This window comes from Gallus gallus, chromosome 1, assembly GCF_016699485.2.
Source record: "Gallus gallus isolate bGalGal1 chromosome 1, bGalGal1.mat.broiler.GRCg7b, whole genome shotgun sequence".
In the NCBI taxonomy this organism is placed as follows: Eukaryota; Metazoa; Chordata; class Aves; order Galliformes; family Phasianidae; genus Gallus; species Gallus gallus.
In genome coordinates this window covers 52,145,533-52,157,638 of record NC_052532.1, presented here as the reverse complement: position 1 = coordinate 52,157,638, position 12,106 = coordinate 52,145,533, and the positions used below count along the sequence as shown (strand labels likewise).

Here is a 12,106-nt window from a genome sequence, read left to right as displayed (position 1 = left end):
GCTGTGGGGTGTGTGGCAATGTGGGTCTGCTTTTCCTATAGGGCACAGAGAGCTCCCTGCAGGGTGGGCAGCGCCATATTGGAACTGCTGTCCCAGGGCTGATGGCACATCTCACTGTGTTTGGGGTGGAAGGTTTGCTCGTGTCCCCCTGATTCCCTCAGTGCTGTTTTCCTCCTGTGCTTTACTGTGAGGCCTCTCCGTGAAGCCCTCTGGGTAGCCCTGACCCTAATCGTGTGCCTGCTGCCTTGCAGGGATGAGCTCAAGCGGCACTACAACCTGGGCCAGTACTGGGTGGAGGTGGAGATGGAGGACCTGGCCAGCTTTGATGAGGATCTGGCTGACTATCTGTACAAGCAGCCCACTGAGCACCTGCAGCTGGTAAGGATGCTCTGCCACACAGAGGGACCAGCTTCCCGATGGGAAAAGCCATGGGAAATGCCTACTTTTTCCAAAAAAGAGGGTGTTCCTGCTCTGCTGCACTGGTCACAGCACACAGGGCTCCCTGAAACCAAACCCTGCCCCAAAATGCAGAGCTTTGGAGGAAGCTGGGACTCAAACGTCCCTGCTTCATAGTTATGTGCCATCTGCCTTCTCACCCGGCAAACCAGATCAGGGCCTACTCCTCCTCAGTCTTCTGCTTTCAAATGAAAGCCCCTGCAAGCAGTATCAGCAATAGGAAACAGTCTCACCTGCCTGCCCTGGAGTGATTTTTTTTTTTTTTTTTTTTGTAATAAATGAAGAAAAAGGGAGGGGAAGGGGTAAAACAAGCTTTGCCCTGGTAAGCTCCATAAGTTCAGCATGCCCTGTGTGCCAGCTCTGAAATAAAAAGCTCCTTTGCACTCACTGTGTCTCTGTGTATTCAGACAGTGAAGCAGGCACTCCCACACCCCATCTGTGCCCCAGTTTCCCCATGAGGAGCAGGATCTGTCCCAGTCCTGGGGCCAGGGCTCCAGCATCACCCGCATCCTGGGTCAGACCCTCAAACCCCACAGCCTTCAGGGTGGGGGTTCCCACAGATGCTGACTCATCCTTCCCCAAAGAGGCCATTCTGCTGAGTCAGGGTCACGCCAGGCCACGGGGTTTTGCTGAGCAACGCTTCTGGGCTGCGGCAAAGGGGCCCTTAGTTGCTGAGTCACAGCAGAGAGGCCACGTGAGGCTGTTTATCAGGAGGGCGGCTTCTGCCTGCCGTGCTGAGGTTGCAGCTGTTGTTCCTGGCCCTGCTCCCGTTTCTCAGGACGACCGGAGAAATCTCCAGAAATAAACCCCAGCCCCGCAGCACTGCATGGGACGCGCATCTCCTCTACTCCAGCTGGGAGCCACACAGCGGGGGGTTGGAAGCAGCGGGGTACAGTGGGGTTTCGCTACCTGCAGAACTTGGTTTCCTGTTCTGTCTCCTCCCGTGCCCTGAGCTGCGGTACAAAGTCCTGTTCGGTGCCTACGTGCGAGTCCTCGAATGCAGCCACTCGCAGCGTGCGCCTGTCTCAGTCAGGGTGCACTTTGCTTCATGCAGGGCTACGTGGGGTTTGTATTCGCTAGCTTGCCTTGCTCCCTTCCACACCTCCCTGTGGCTCACAGACCCCAGTCCCAGCAGGTCGCAGGGTCTGTCCCCACCGGCACCCGGCCCCAGCCGAAGCCCTTATCCATACATCTGGAACAATGCGTATTGTAATCACCGCTTCCTGCTTCCATCACCCTGAGAACCCGGCACGCACGTCCATCCCCCACCACATCCGTCTCTGGGGCCACGGCACGGGCTCTGTGCGGAGCAGCAGCATCCGTCCCCCAGAGGTGCCACCGCCACAGCCCCACGGGGAGGACCCCTTGGTTCTCAGTGCTCCCACCCACTGTGCTCCATCTGTATCTTTGATCTGGGTTCGGGTTGTTCTGCGGCGAGGGCAATAAGCACAATCCGTTCTGCCAGGGCAGCCTCCTTTTGGTAAACACGAATTAGCACACAGCACGTCCTGTGGACTCCAGCAGTGACTCTCTCCTTTCACAAGTAGCTGTACGTGGGTATTGCAGCTGTGTGGGGTTTTTCCCTCTCCATTACACAGCAAGATCTGGTTGCTGAGTCAGCCCCCCTCCCAGCCAGGCTGAATTCTGCTGTGTCATGGTTTCAGTCCTCCATCAGTTCCCTCTTTGCTGGCCAAGACTGGCTGTGACCAGGCGGTGCCTCCTTGCACTGGCCAAGCCGCTGGGAAGCAATGCATCAGAGCCAAATGAGGAGCGGTGTTCCAGAAGGCAGGAGATCTTTCTTCTCTGGGGCAGATGGTGTAACCAGAGGGTTCTGGCTGTGAAGCCTACAGTCAGGACAAGCTGTTAGGTCCATAAAGAGGAAAATCTTAGAATCATCGAATCATTTAAGTTGGAAGGGACTTTTAAAAGGTCATCTGGTCCAACTCCCCTGCAATGAACAGGGACACCTACAGCTACATCAGGGTGCTCAGAGCCCCTCCAGCCTGACCCTGGGTGTCTCCAGGGATAGAGCATCCACCACCTCTCTGGATGACCCGCTCCAGTGTTTCACTACCTATATTATAAAAAACTTCTTTATTATATCCAACCTAAAACTCCCCTCATTTAGTTTGAAATCATTTCCCCTTGTCCTATTCTAACAGATCCTGCTAAAGAGCCTGTCCCTTTCGATCTCCCACATTTCCCTTCCCCTGATGGCAACACTGACTCCTCAGTGACTTCTGTTGCTGAAGTCTATTCCGTTCCTCTAACCCATCCCATGACTTAAACATTTTCTCAAAGACTCAGACAGGCAGATGGAGGTATTTGAGCCCATCACTATCACAAATATCAGCCTCAGGCTGCTTCATTTATCTTCCTACAAATCCCCCAGGCAAACTCAGCAGTAGTCCCACACGACACCATCCCCTCCGGCACCGTGCAGCCACTGATCAGTGAAAGCACAGCAAAAGCAGAGAGGAAGCAATGCAAGTCCTCACTGCAGAGCACTGGATCAAGCCAGAAAAGCTTCAGCCCAGCAATTGCAAAACTGATGACAGCCTGCTTTCAGTTCTCCCTCCATCTCGCTGCAAGGCCTCTGGGCTTTTCTGGAGTGAGGAACCTGACCTCACAGCCTCTCCACCTCCAGTAACCCCAACCAAATCAGGCACAAAACAGTCCTGGGGCATGGTATGCTTCCCTGCTCCTATGGAGGAGCTCACAGAGGAGCGAGCTGTGCCTTGGCTCTTGTGACCTTGTCTCCTGTGACCATCCCAGGAGAAGGCAAAGGCCCAGATGCAGAAGATGGAACACTGGAGGACACCTCAGAGCAAAAATAGGTGATAGGATGAGAGGAAAGGGCCTCAAGTTGCACAAGGGGAGGTTCAGGTTGGATGTTAGGAAAAATGTCTCCTCAGGAAGAGCGGTGCTGCAGTGGCACAGGCTGCACAGGGAGGTGGTGAAGTCACTGTGACTCTATGAGATTCTGTGACTATGAGAAAGTTGGAGTTCTTCCTAGGAAGAAGTGTCCTATCTACGTTGGCAGTAACACAATGGGATACCCACTCCTGAGTCTCACCTCCCCATCTACCTCTGCCCTGCAGGAAAAGTATGGAGGAGGACATTTGGGGCACACCTTTAAGTGCATCCAAGCATGCAGCTTTTGGGGAGCAGGCAGACGGGACAAAAGCATTGGCCTAAATGCAGCTCGAAAGTCCTTAAGAAGAAATGGAGCTGCAGAACATGGATGAAAGGAGGAACATGGTTTAGGGAGGGTAGGTTTTCATATTATTTCACACTCATGTAATGAATAATATCATTCAGTTTCGTACCTTTCCTTCTTCCCCCCAGCAGAACTATAGGCTCATTGTTTTCCAGCTTCCCATGTCCAAATATGGCTCACTGAAAGAAGTGAGAACTGTGCTATAAGCACACGATGCCAGTGGAAAATGCTCATTTCAGAGCCAGACCAGTGGCAAAAATGGCACTAATATCTTCAGGCAGGACTGGAACCTCTCTAGGGGCCAAGGGATGTTAAGGGCTTTCTCACGCTTGCTTCAAAGACTCGGACATCCCAATAAATATATTTTACCCTGTAGCAAAATAAGCAGTAAGTGGCCTAGGGGTAAGAGCTAGCTTTTGCTAGAATGCTCTGTAGCTTTAAAGAGCAGAGCAAGACAGGAAAAGCATGGCTGAGTCAGGCTGGGAGCGCTGAGTAATCCTTCCTGAGTGTGCACAGTCGCCAGATGTCAGCCCAGCACAGAGCTGTGTGCGTGCACAATCCCTCCAGGCCACTCCTATCCATAGCACGGAACCCAGCTGTGCAGAGGACACACGAGGCCCACCCAAAGCCAGGGGACAGATAGACAGAAGACTTCCCTTCCAGCCCACAGCAGCAGGGCAGTGATGGCTTTAAGTGCCCCACACTTTTGGCTCCAAGGCAGAATTTGTGCTTTCCCAAAGCACAGATGAATGATGCATCTCTCGTTCTGGTTTGCTGAGCTTCCAGCGTAGCTCCAGATGGAAGAGGGGCCCCACTACATCTGCGGGCTGCCTCCTTGGCTGACGCAGCAGACAAAACAGCAGAGCAGCCAGCAAGTAGCAGGAGCACCTTGTCCAGCTCTCCTGTCCTAAATCAGAGAAACGATTCGCCGTTGCAAATATCTGCAGCCTGCCTCAGTTTCCCCAAAGCCCTGCATCACACCTTGGCAGTCTCCTGCACACAGCAGGTGTGACAACCCCCAGGGTATCGGGGGGATGGGCTGCTGTCCTCCTCTATCACCTCACACACAGTGCTGCTCACAGCAGGGCCCACATGCCACGCCAATTCAGTACTTCTGTTGTGTAAGGGAGAAAGGAAAGCATATCCCTGTGCATCAGTGCAGACGCACCTGTGCAGCACATGGAAAGAATCATAGAGTCATGGAATCATAGAATCATTTGAGTTGGAAGGGACCTTTAAAGGTCATCTGATCCAAAACCCCTGCAATGAACAGGAATGCCTACAGCTCGATCAGACATTGAAAGGACCTTTAGATATTGAAGTCTCCCAGGAGCCTTCTCTTCTCCAGGCTGAACAGCCCCAGCTCTCTCAGCCTGTCCTTGTAAGGAGCTGTTCCATCCCTTGGACCATTTCTTTGGCCCTCCTCTGGACGCACTCCAACAGATCCATGTCTCTCCCGTACTGAGGGCTCCACATTTGGACACAGTACTCCAGGTGAGGTCTCACAGCACACAGCAGAGGGACAGGGTCACCTCCCTCTCTCTGCTGGCCACACTCCTTTGGATGCTGCCCAGGACACAGCTGGCTTTCTGGGCTGTGAGGGCACACTGCTGGCTCATGTCCAGCTGCCATCCATCAGTACCCCCAAGTTCTTTTGGGCAGGGCTGAGCTTTGAGGGTCCCTGCTGCGCTCCCCTCTGCGAAGCAGGGATGTTCCCACCCCACAGTTCAGAGCTCTTCATCCCGTGGGCAGCGAAGCTCCCCGTGCCTTTAGAGGCTCTGAAGATGCTCACAGCTGTGGGCGATAAAACACTGACACCGGTCTCTTTCTAGGACAGATGCTGCAGAAGCTGCATCTCCTCGTTGGTGCTGAGCTGCAGCAGGGGTGAATTCCTCCTGCCCTCCCAGCCGTCCCTGGGGGCCGGGGGGCACAGCAGTGGGAAGGGAAGTGCAGCGTGTTGCAAGAAGCGTGTGCTCACATGAGGTCTGCGCCTGTGCTGCTCACGTGGCCCGCCTGTATAAAGCTGGGAGCCGGAGCCGGGTACAAAGCGCAGCGCTTCACGTCCCGGGAGCGGTGGGAGAGCTCAAGTAAGGAAACAACAGGGAAGCTCGAGAGGCTCGAGACCGGGAGGAGAAGCATGGAAACTTCGCAGCCACACAACGCTGAAAGGTGAGAGCGGGACGGGGAAGAGACGGAAGCGCTCAGCCAGCGGTGCTGTATTCTCCCCTGCTTTCGGGCGCGCTCCTCCTCTCACCTCTGGATGCGTTCTGGCGGTGCTCCCCGCTCAGGACGCCGGGCGGAATGCTGGCACTGCTGTCCGCGGCTCTCTGCTCTAACTCCTGCTGCCCCCGGCTCCCCCTTTTCCTAAGGTCCCTTTGGCTGGAGCAGAGCAACAGCACTGACAGCTTCTCTCCCTCTCGCAGCATGTCCCAGGACCTGTCGGAACTCCTGAAGGAAGCCACCAAGGAAGTGCACGAGCAGGCGGAGAACACACCCTTCATGAAGAACTTCCAGAAGGGACAGGTGTCCCTCCACGAGTTCAAGGTAGGGTGTAACAGCACGGCACAGCTGCTTGGGGACTGCGCGTTAGTTACTGTCACGTGTAGTTAATAGAGGTAGAACAGTGGGCAGATATTGGTTCAGATTGGATATGGGGAAACGTTTCTCCTCCGAAAGAGCGGTGCTGCAGCGGCACAGGCTGCACAGGGAGGTGGTGGACTCACTGTCCTTGGAGGTGTTCCAGAGCTGTGTGGATGTGGCACTGAGGACGTGGTCAGTGGGCACGGTGAGGGTGGGCTGGCGGTTGGACCAGGTGATCTTAGAGCTATTTTCCAACCTTAACAGTTCCGTGATTCTATGAATGGAGCATACTGAATTTAGAACGCCTTAAGCAGTTACAGCTAGAAATCATGATGGAATAGCAATGAAGTGAGGCCGTGAGATCATCTCTGGCACCACGCTTGACAGTTTTTGAGCTGTCACTGGGGTTATAGCAGAGCTGGGATCATAGCAGAGCTGGGATCAGGAGCAATTGCTGAAAGGCAGAATGAGTTGGAGCAAGCTGTGCCTGCTGCCAGCAGGTAGGAGCCTGTTGCCTTCCTTGAAATGTAAGAGCTATGTGCCGTTACTAGTCTGCATCTATCCTGGCTGGGGACAGGATGGATCTGAGCCACGTAACAAAGCTGTGAGCAAAAACAAAGCAAACACCTGGGTGAGAAATTCCCGGGAGGCCAGAGGACCTGACGCACGGCTTTGCAAATAACAGCTAATGATCCGACCCGTGGTTTAATTGCTTTGTTGTCGAATGGCTCCTCGATAAATAAATCCACGAGAACAGAGCTCAGTCCATTTACTTCTGACAGGTTGTATTCACGGCACTCAGTCGAGCATGAACTCAGTGGCAGGGCGCTGACTTCCCGCTGTCAGGAATGGGGCTCTCATTGGGTGGTGGACTTTGAGACAAGTTGGTGATGAAGAAAGGCCTCTGAGATTCAGGAGCACAGCCTGGCTTCCCAGGAAGTGTTTACCCAGTGGTAGGAAGTGGGACGTGACGCCGGGCTTGGAAAAGCAAAAGCAGTTTTCAGAAGCCACCTTTCCCACTGAACCACTTAAAACAAGCAGCCAAGTTAATTTTTTCCTCATTGGTTGGGCAATGTTTTTGTTTTGTTTCCAGTAAGCTAGATAACGAGTTATTGTTTAAAAACACCTCTTTTTTTTTTCTTATTTACTTTCTTGGCAAACCCACTTACCTGCCCTGACATGTGACTCCTAGGATCTGAATATCAGTTTCCACAACGAAGTCGCTGCCTGTATCAAAGTCCTGTTTGCAATGCTGGAAAGCTGAAATCATTCCCGCAGTACTGATTGCTCTGTTGGGAGAGTAAACTCCTTTCTCTCTAATTCCCCCAAACCTGACTCACCTGTACCTCCATGTTCTACACTTTGCTGCCGATAAGGGATTTCAGTGTAAGCAAGAAGTGGTGTAGGTATAGATATGTACACAGCCTCTACAAACAGAATGCCCATGGAAGGGGAGAACACAGCCAGATTGTCTTATGCCACGTGGAAAAGCTGGCAGATAGAGGAAAATAGCATGTAAACTGGGAAAAACAATAACAGTGGTTTCAAAACAGAGGGATGAGCGCATAGCTGCACAGTGATCCTTCACAAAGGCATCTTTCAGAGGCCTCCTGTCCCTTATATCTTGTCTCCTTGAGGCAACCAAAGAGGCATCCCCTCTTCCAAGGCTGAATGAGGCAAAGGGGTGCCTCCATTCGCAGGACAGTGGGTTGCAACATCGGCGGGGCGGGCTGTCATCTCACAGGGTCCCATAGAGGGAAGCCACATCTGTCTGTAAGCATTCAGATTGGAACAGTGCACCAGGAAATGTGCCTTTGGGAATGCTCTCTGTATTGACTGGGGGGGGATGAAGAGAACAGGAAAGGTGTGACTTAAGTTTCTGTTATGTCAAGCTGGGAGAACTTGAACTTGAAGGTGAAGGCAGCAGCTTTTTAGGGTAGGTAAGGCCAGCATCCGCTGGAAAAGGGCTAGATGGTGTCTCACTGCCCCTTGCATCTCCATTTGCTACACAAGAAACCTGCAACACAACAGATGTATCGCATAGCATAATACTGGGTGTGCATGAGTAACTTTTTTGTTAGTGGGATTTGTCCCAAAAGCAGACAAAAGACACACCTGTAGCTCATCCTCTTCTGTTTCAGCTGGTCACGGCGTCCCTGTACTTCATCTACTCTGCTCTGGAGGAAGAGATCGAACGTAACAAGGACAACCCTGTCTATGCTCCTGTTTATTTTCCGATGGAGCTGCACCGGAAAGCTGCCCTGGAGAAAGACTTGGAGTACTTCTATGGCAGCAACTGGAGGGCAGAGATCCCATGTCCTGAGGCTACTCAGAAATACGTTGAGAGGCTCCACGCCGTTGGCAAGAAGCATCCAGAGCTGTTGGTGGCCCATGCCTACACCCGCTATTTGGGAGACCTGTCTGGGGGGCAGGTGCTGAAGAAAATCGCCCAAAAGGCCCTCCAGCTGCCCAGCACTGGAGAAGGGTTGGCTTTCTTCACCTTCGATGGAGTCTCCAACGCCACCAAGTTCAAACAGCTCTATCGGTCCCGAATGAATGCCCTTGAGATGGATCATGCTACTAAGAAAAGAGTCTTGGAGGAAGCCAAGAAAGCATTCCTGCTAAATATACAGGTGAGTAACAACCAGCCAGCCCTGTCTGCCCACACCCTCCCCCAAATAAGATAACAGCCACAGGGAATGGCAAAGCCGGTATTTCTGCTGTGGAGCTTATGGGAAGTTGTGGGTTACAGCAGCTTGGAGTTGGGTGGCTGCACTTGTCCAGACTGGGAGCCTAGCAAGCAGCGGGTCTTTGAAAGGGTCTTCTCTCTCCTCTGGGGATTGAACAGAAGATGTGCAATAGCCTTCTCCTTAGCTGGAAGCTTACCTGTAAAGTGAACAGGCAGACCCTAAAGGCCTGTTCTGTGCAAGAAGCCCAGAGCGCCTGGGGTGCAGGGGAGCTGGACTAGATGATCTTTAATGGTCCCTCCCAAAACAAACAATTCTATCATTCTTTAACTTGGGTTGAAAGCTTGTGTCTTCCTTTAGTTTCCAAAGTGTCCAGGGCAGGGGCAAGGAGAGCAGCGAAAGCAAAGGAGAAGAAGCCACATCATGAGATAATGTCCTTACTTCTCAGGTATTTGAGGCGCTGCAGAAGCTGGTGTCCAAGAGCCAGGAGAACGGTCATGCTGTACAGCCAAAGGCAGAGCTTCGCACAAGGAGTGTTAACAAATCGCATGAAAACGGTAAGGCATTCCCAAAGGCAGGCATTTAATATTGCCACTTGCAGTTTGGTTCTCCTCCCTTCCTCTGCTGTTGTTTGTACAATGAACTGAGAGAGAGGTGCTTGCACCAGCCTTCACCAGCAGCCAGTACATAGTGCAAGGGGTAATGGTATGGGCAAAGCTTCTAGACGTGACAGAGCAAGGATGGCATACATAGACTTCCCAGAAATACTGGCAACAAGGGAGCAGTACAAGAAGACACTTCTTTCCCCTTCTTATAGGTTGCAGCAATGGGAAGGCTCATTAGCTGGAGAAATCTGGCCTTGAGTTTACAGAAGCAGAGACTGTAATTTTGGGCCCAGAAGATCAGGTGGGATTCTGACAAAAGGTTCATGGCACACAGCCTTGCTCAAGTCTGTCTTTTTGGTCTAAACGTTCCACTGGTCATTTCCTTGCCTTTCAGAGGTATTTATTCAAAATAGCTCCGGAAAAGAGTGCAGAGTTTAGCACAAGTGTGGTTTTCTGGGTGGTAAAAATAGCCAGCTCAAGGGTGGGGGAATTTACAGGCTGATCATACAGGCTCAGTTTTGCAAAGATCTCCACCTACTGGCAAGTGCTGATCCTGAACTGTGCACAGCCTGAGCAAGAAAGGCAATTGTTTTTTATGGAGTCTGGTTTGTTGAGTGAGTTATGAGCAAGCTCACATGCTGACAGAAGACAGCGGTTTCCCTGATAACATGTGCTTCTAGTAGGAAAACCCTTAACATCTACCCATTATGAAGCTGAAAGGGAGATTCTTCGGTGCATGCTGGATTTAAGCAGTTTTCCCAGGGAAAAAAAATGAAAAGCATGCTGGTCTTGCACATCACTGAGGAAGCATAAAGCAAGTTCTTTGGAAAGGGCAGTAAAATTTTTCCATGAATCTTTGCTGCCCCTTTCCCAATAAGCCTACAGAGATGAGAATTTCCAAAAAAAAAAAAGAAATGGTGTTGGATGAGGAATTCCATTCTGGGGTTGTACAAAGCGACTACTTGTTTTATGTACTAAGAAAGAGAGGTGATGTATTGGAACAGGGAGGTGGTGCAGTCACCATCCCTGGAGGTGTTCCAGAGCCGTGTGGATGTGGCACTGAGGACGTGGTCAGTGGGCATGGTGGGGGTGGGCTGGTGGTTGGACTTTGTGATCTTAGAGATCTTTTCCAACCTTAATGATTCTGTGATTCTATTTCTATGAATTCTATGGACTCTATGATTCATAGAATCTTAAACCAGTTATATCAGTGAGATACGGGAGACAAAATGCCCTTTACAAATCTATCTTAAGTATTTACTTGGCTGTCTCCTGCACCCACCAGGGATCTGAATGAGTCCCTTGAGAAGCAGGGCAGTGCATTTCTAAGCCAGCGAGGAGACAAGGGAAGAGACCTGCAACCAAGTGCAGGCAGGAGGCTTGTGCACCTTTCTAACACCTATGTCAAGCTGGCTGCTCCCTTCCTTCATCTGCCCTGAGAGAGCAGAACCTGCTGCCACTGATTTCTCACCATGCTCTGGGTTCTCCTCCTCCCCTGGACAGCTCCACCAGGTCTGCTCTGGCAGTGGGGAGAGCAGATGACTTCCCCTTGTCCTCATCTGTTCATTTTTCCTATCTGTCCCAGGTCCAGCAGCTGGGAAGGAGAGTGAGAGGACAAGCAGGATGCAGGCAGACATGCTGACCACCTCTCCCCTGGTGCGGTGGCTCCTGGCGCTCGGCTTCATCGCCACCACAGTCGCCGTGGGCTTATTTGCCATGTGAGCGAGCAGGACCTCCGCCTTCTCTTCGTGCCTTCCCTCACCCTGAACTAATCCACTTTGCCCAGTCCTTCCAAAGGAAATCCCCTTCGACTGGGCTCTGCCACTAATATTTGGAGACCTTTCTCCCCAGAAAGCAGAGTGCTGCGAGGGGCTCCAGGCCCTTTCCCTGCTTGCTGCAAGCTCTCCTCACACACTAACAACATCACCACCAGGCCCAAGGGATGGAAAAGCCTCAAACCAACAGCCAAGAGCTGCAGTTATTCTACAGAGTATCTGCAAAAATCCCACAGGATGAGAAAAGCAGCTTTGACACCTGTCTTGCCTCAGAACTATGCAGCTCCCGGAGCTCTGTTTGCTCAGTGTTTTATACTGCTAGATAACACTGTGATCACAGTTTCTGTGGAGCCACACAGCTCCTGTGGCTATAGAACTGTTTTATATGACCCTAGCAGGTCTGTGTTAAATCTTCTTCCAATCATTTTTCTTCTTTTTTTTTTTTTTTAAGAGATGATGGTTGTTGAAGATACAGTGTCGTTCTTTTATCTGATCATATAATTTATATACATAATAAAAGTCAATGTAAAGCGTTCAAGCCTGGCATTTCCCATTGTTAAAGGGGAGGAGAGAGGGGCCTTTCCTCCCTCCCAGCTTTGTATGCAGCGGTTACAACAGAGGGAGGTGGGAGCTCTCAGAACCAGCCCTGTTCCCGTTCTGCTCCAACACCTTCAGCTCCTACACGCTTCTAGAAATAGAACAACATTCTGTGGTTGTACAAAGTACCTCTAACTATTCATCGCCCGGACACCAAGCGTACATCAGGCCTCGATCCCACCTCAC

At 51.7% G+C, this 12,106-nt stretch overlaps 1 protein-coding gene across 2 annotated transcripts; it reads left to right on the top strand.

The window, feature by feature from the left end:
* Positions 1-5,722: 5,722 nt before the first annotated feature.
* HMOX1 (heme oxygenase 1) lies at positions 5,723-11,861 on the top strand. 2 transcript variants are annotated; one of them, NM_205344.2, is made up of 5 exons: positions 5,723-5,845; positions 6,100-6,220; positions 8,398-8,889; positions 9,392-9,500; positions 11,134-11,858. In NM_205344.2, the coding sequence occupies exons 1-5, from the start codon at positions 5,814-5,816 to the stop codon at positions 11,268-11,270; spliced, it is 891 nt and encodes a 296-aa protein (NP_990675.2). In that variant the 5' UTR covers positions 5,723-5,813; the 3' UTR covers positions 11,271-11,858. The 2 variants fall into 2 exon arrangements, with proteins under 2 accessions (NP_990675.2, XP_046777464.1); XM_046921508.1 differs by lacking the exon at positions 5,723-5,845 and having other exon boundaries at positions 6,103-8,029; positions 11,134-11,861.
* Positions 11,862-12,106: the final 245 nt, after the last annotated feature.

Coding starts and splice junctions, on each gene's coding strand:
- HMOX1 (NM_205344.2), top strand. CDS start 5,814: ATGGAAACTTCGCAGCCACACAACGCTGAAAG. Junction 8,890..9,391: donor CATTCCTGCTAAATATACAG/GTGAGTAACAAC, acceptor CTTACTTCTCAG/GTATTTGAGGCGCTGCAGAA. Junction 9,501..11,133: donor TAACAAATCGCATGAAAACG/GTAAGGCATTCC, acceptor TATCTGTCCCAG/GTCCAGCAGCTGGGAAGGAG.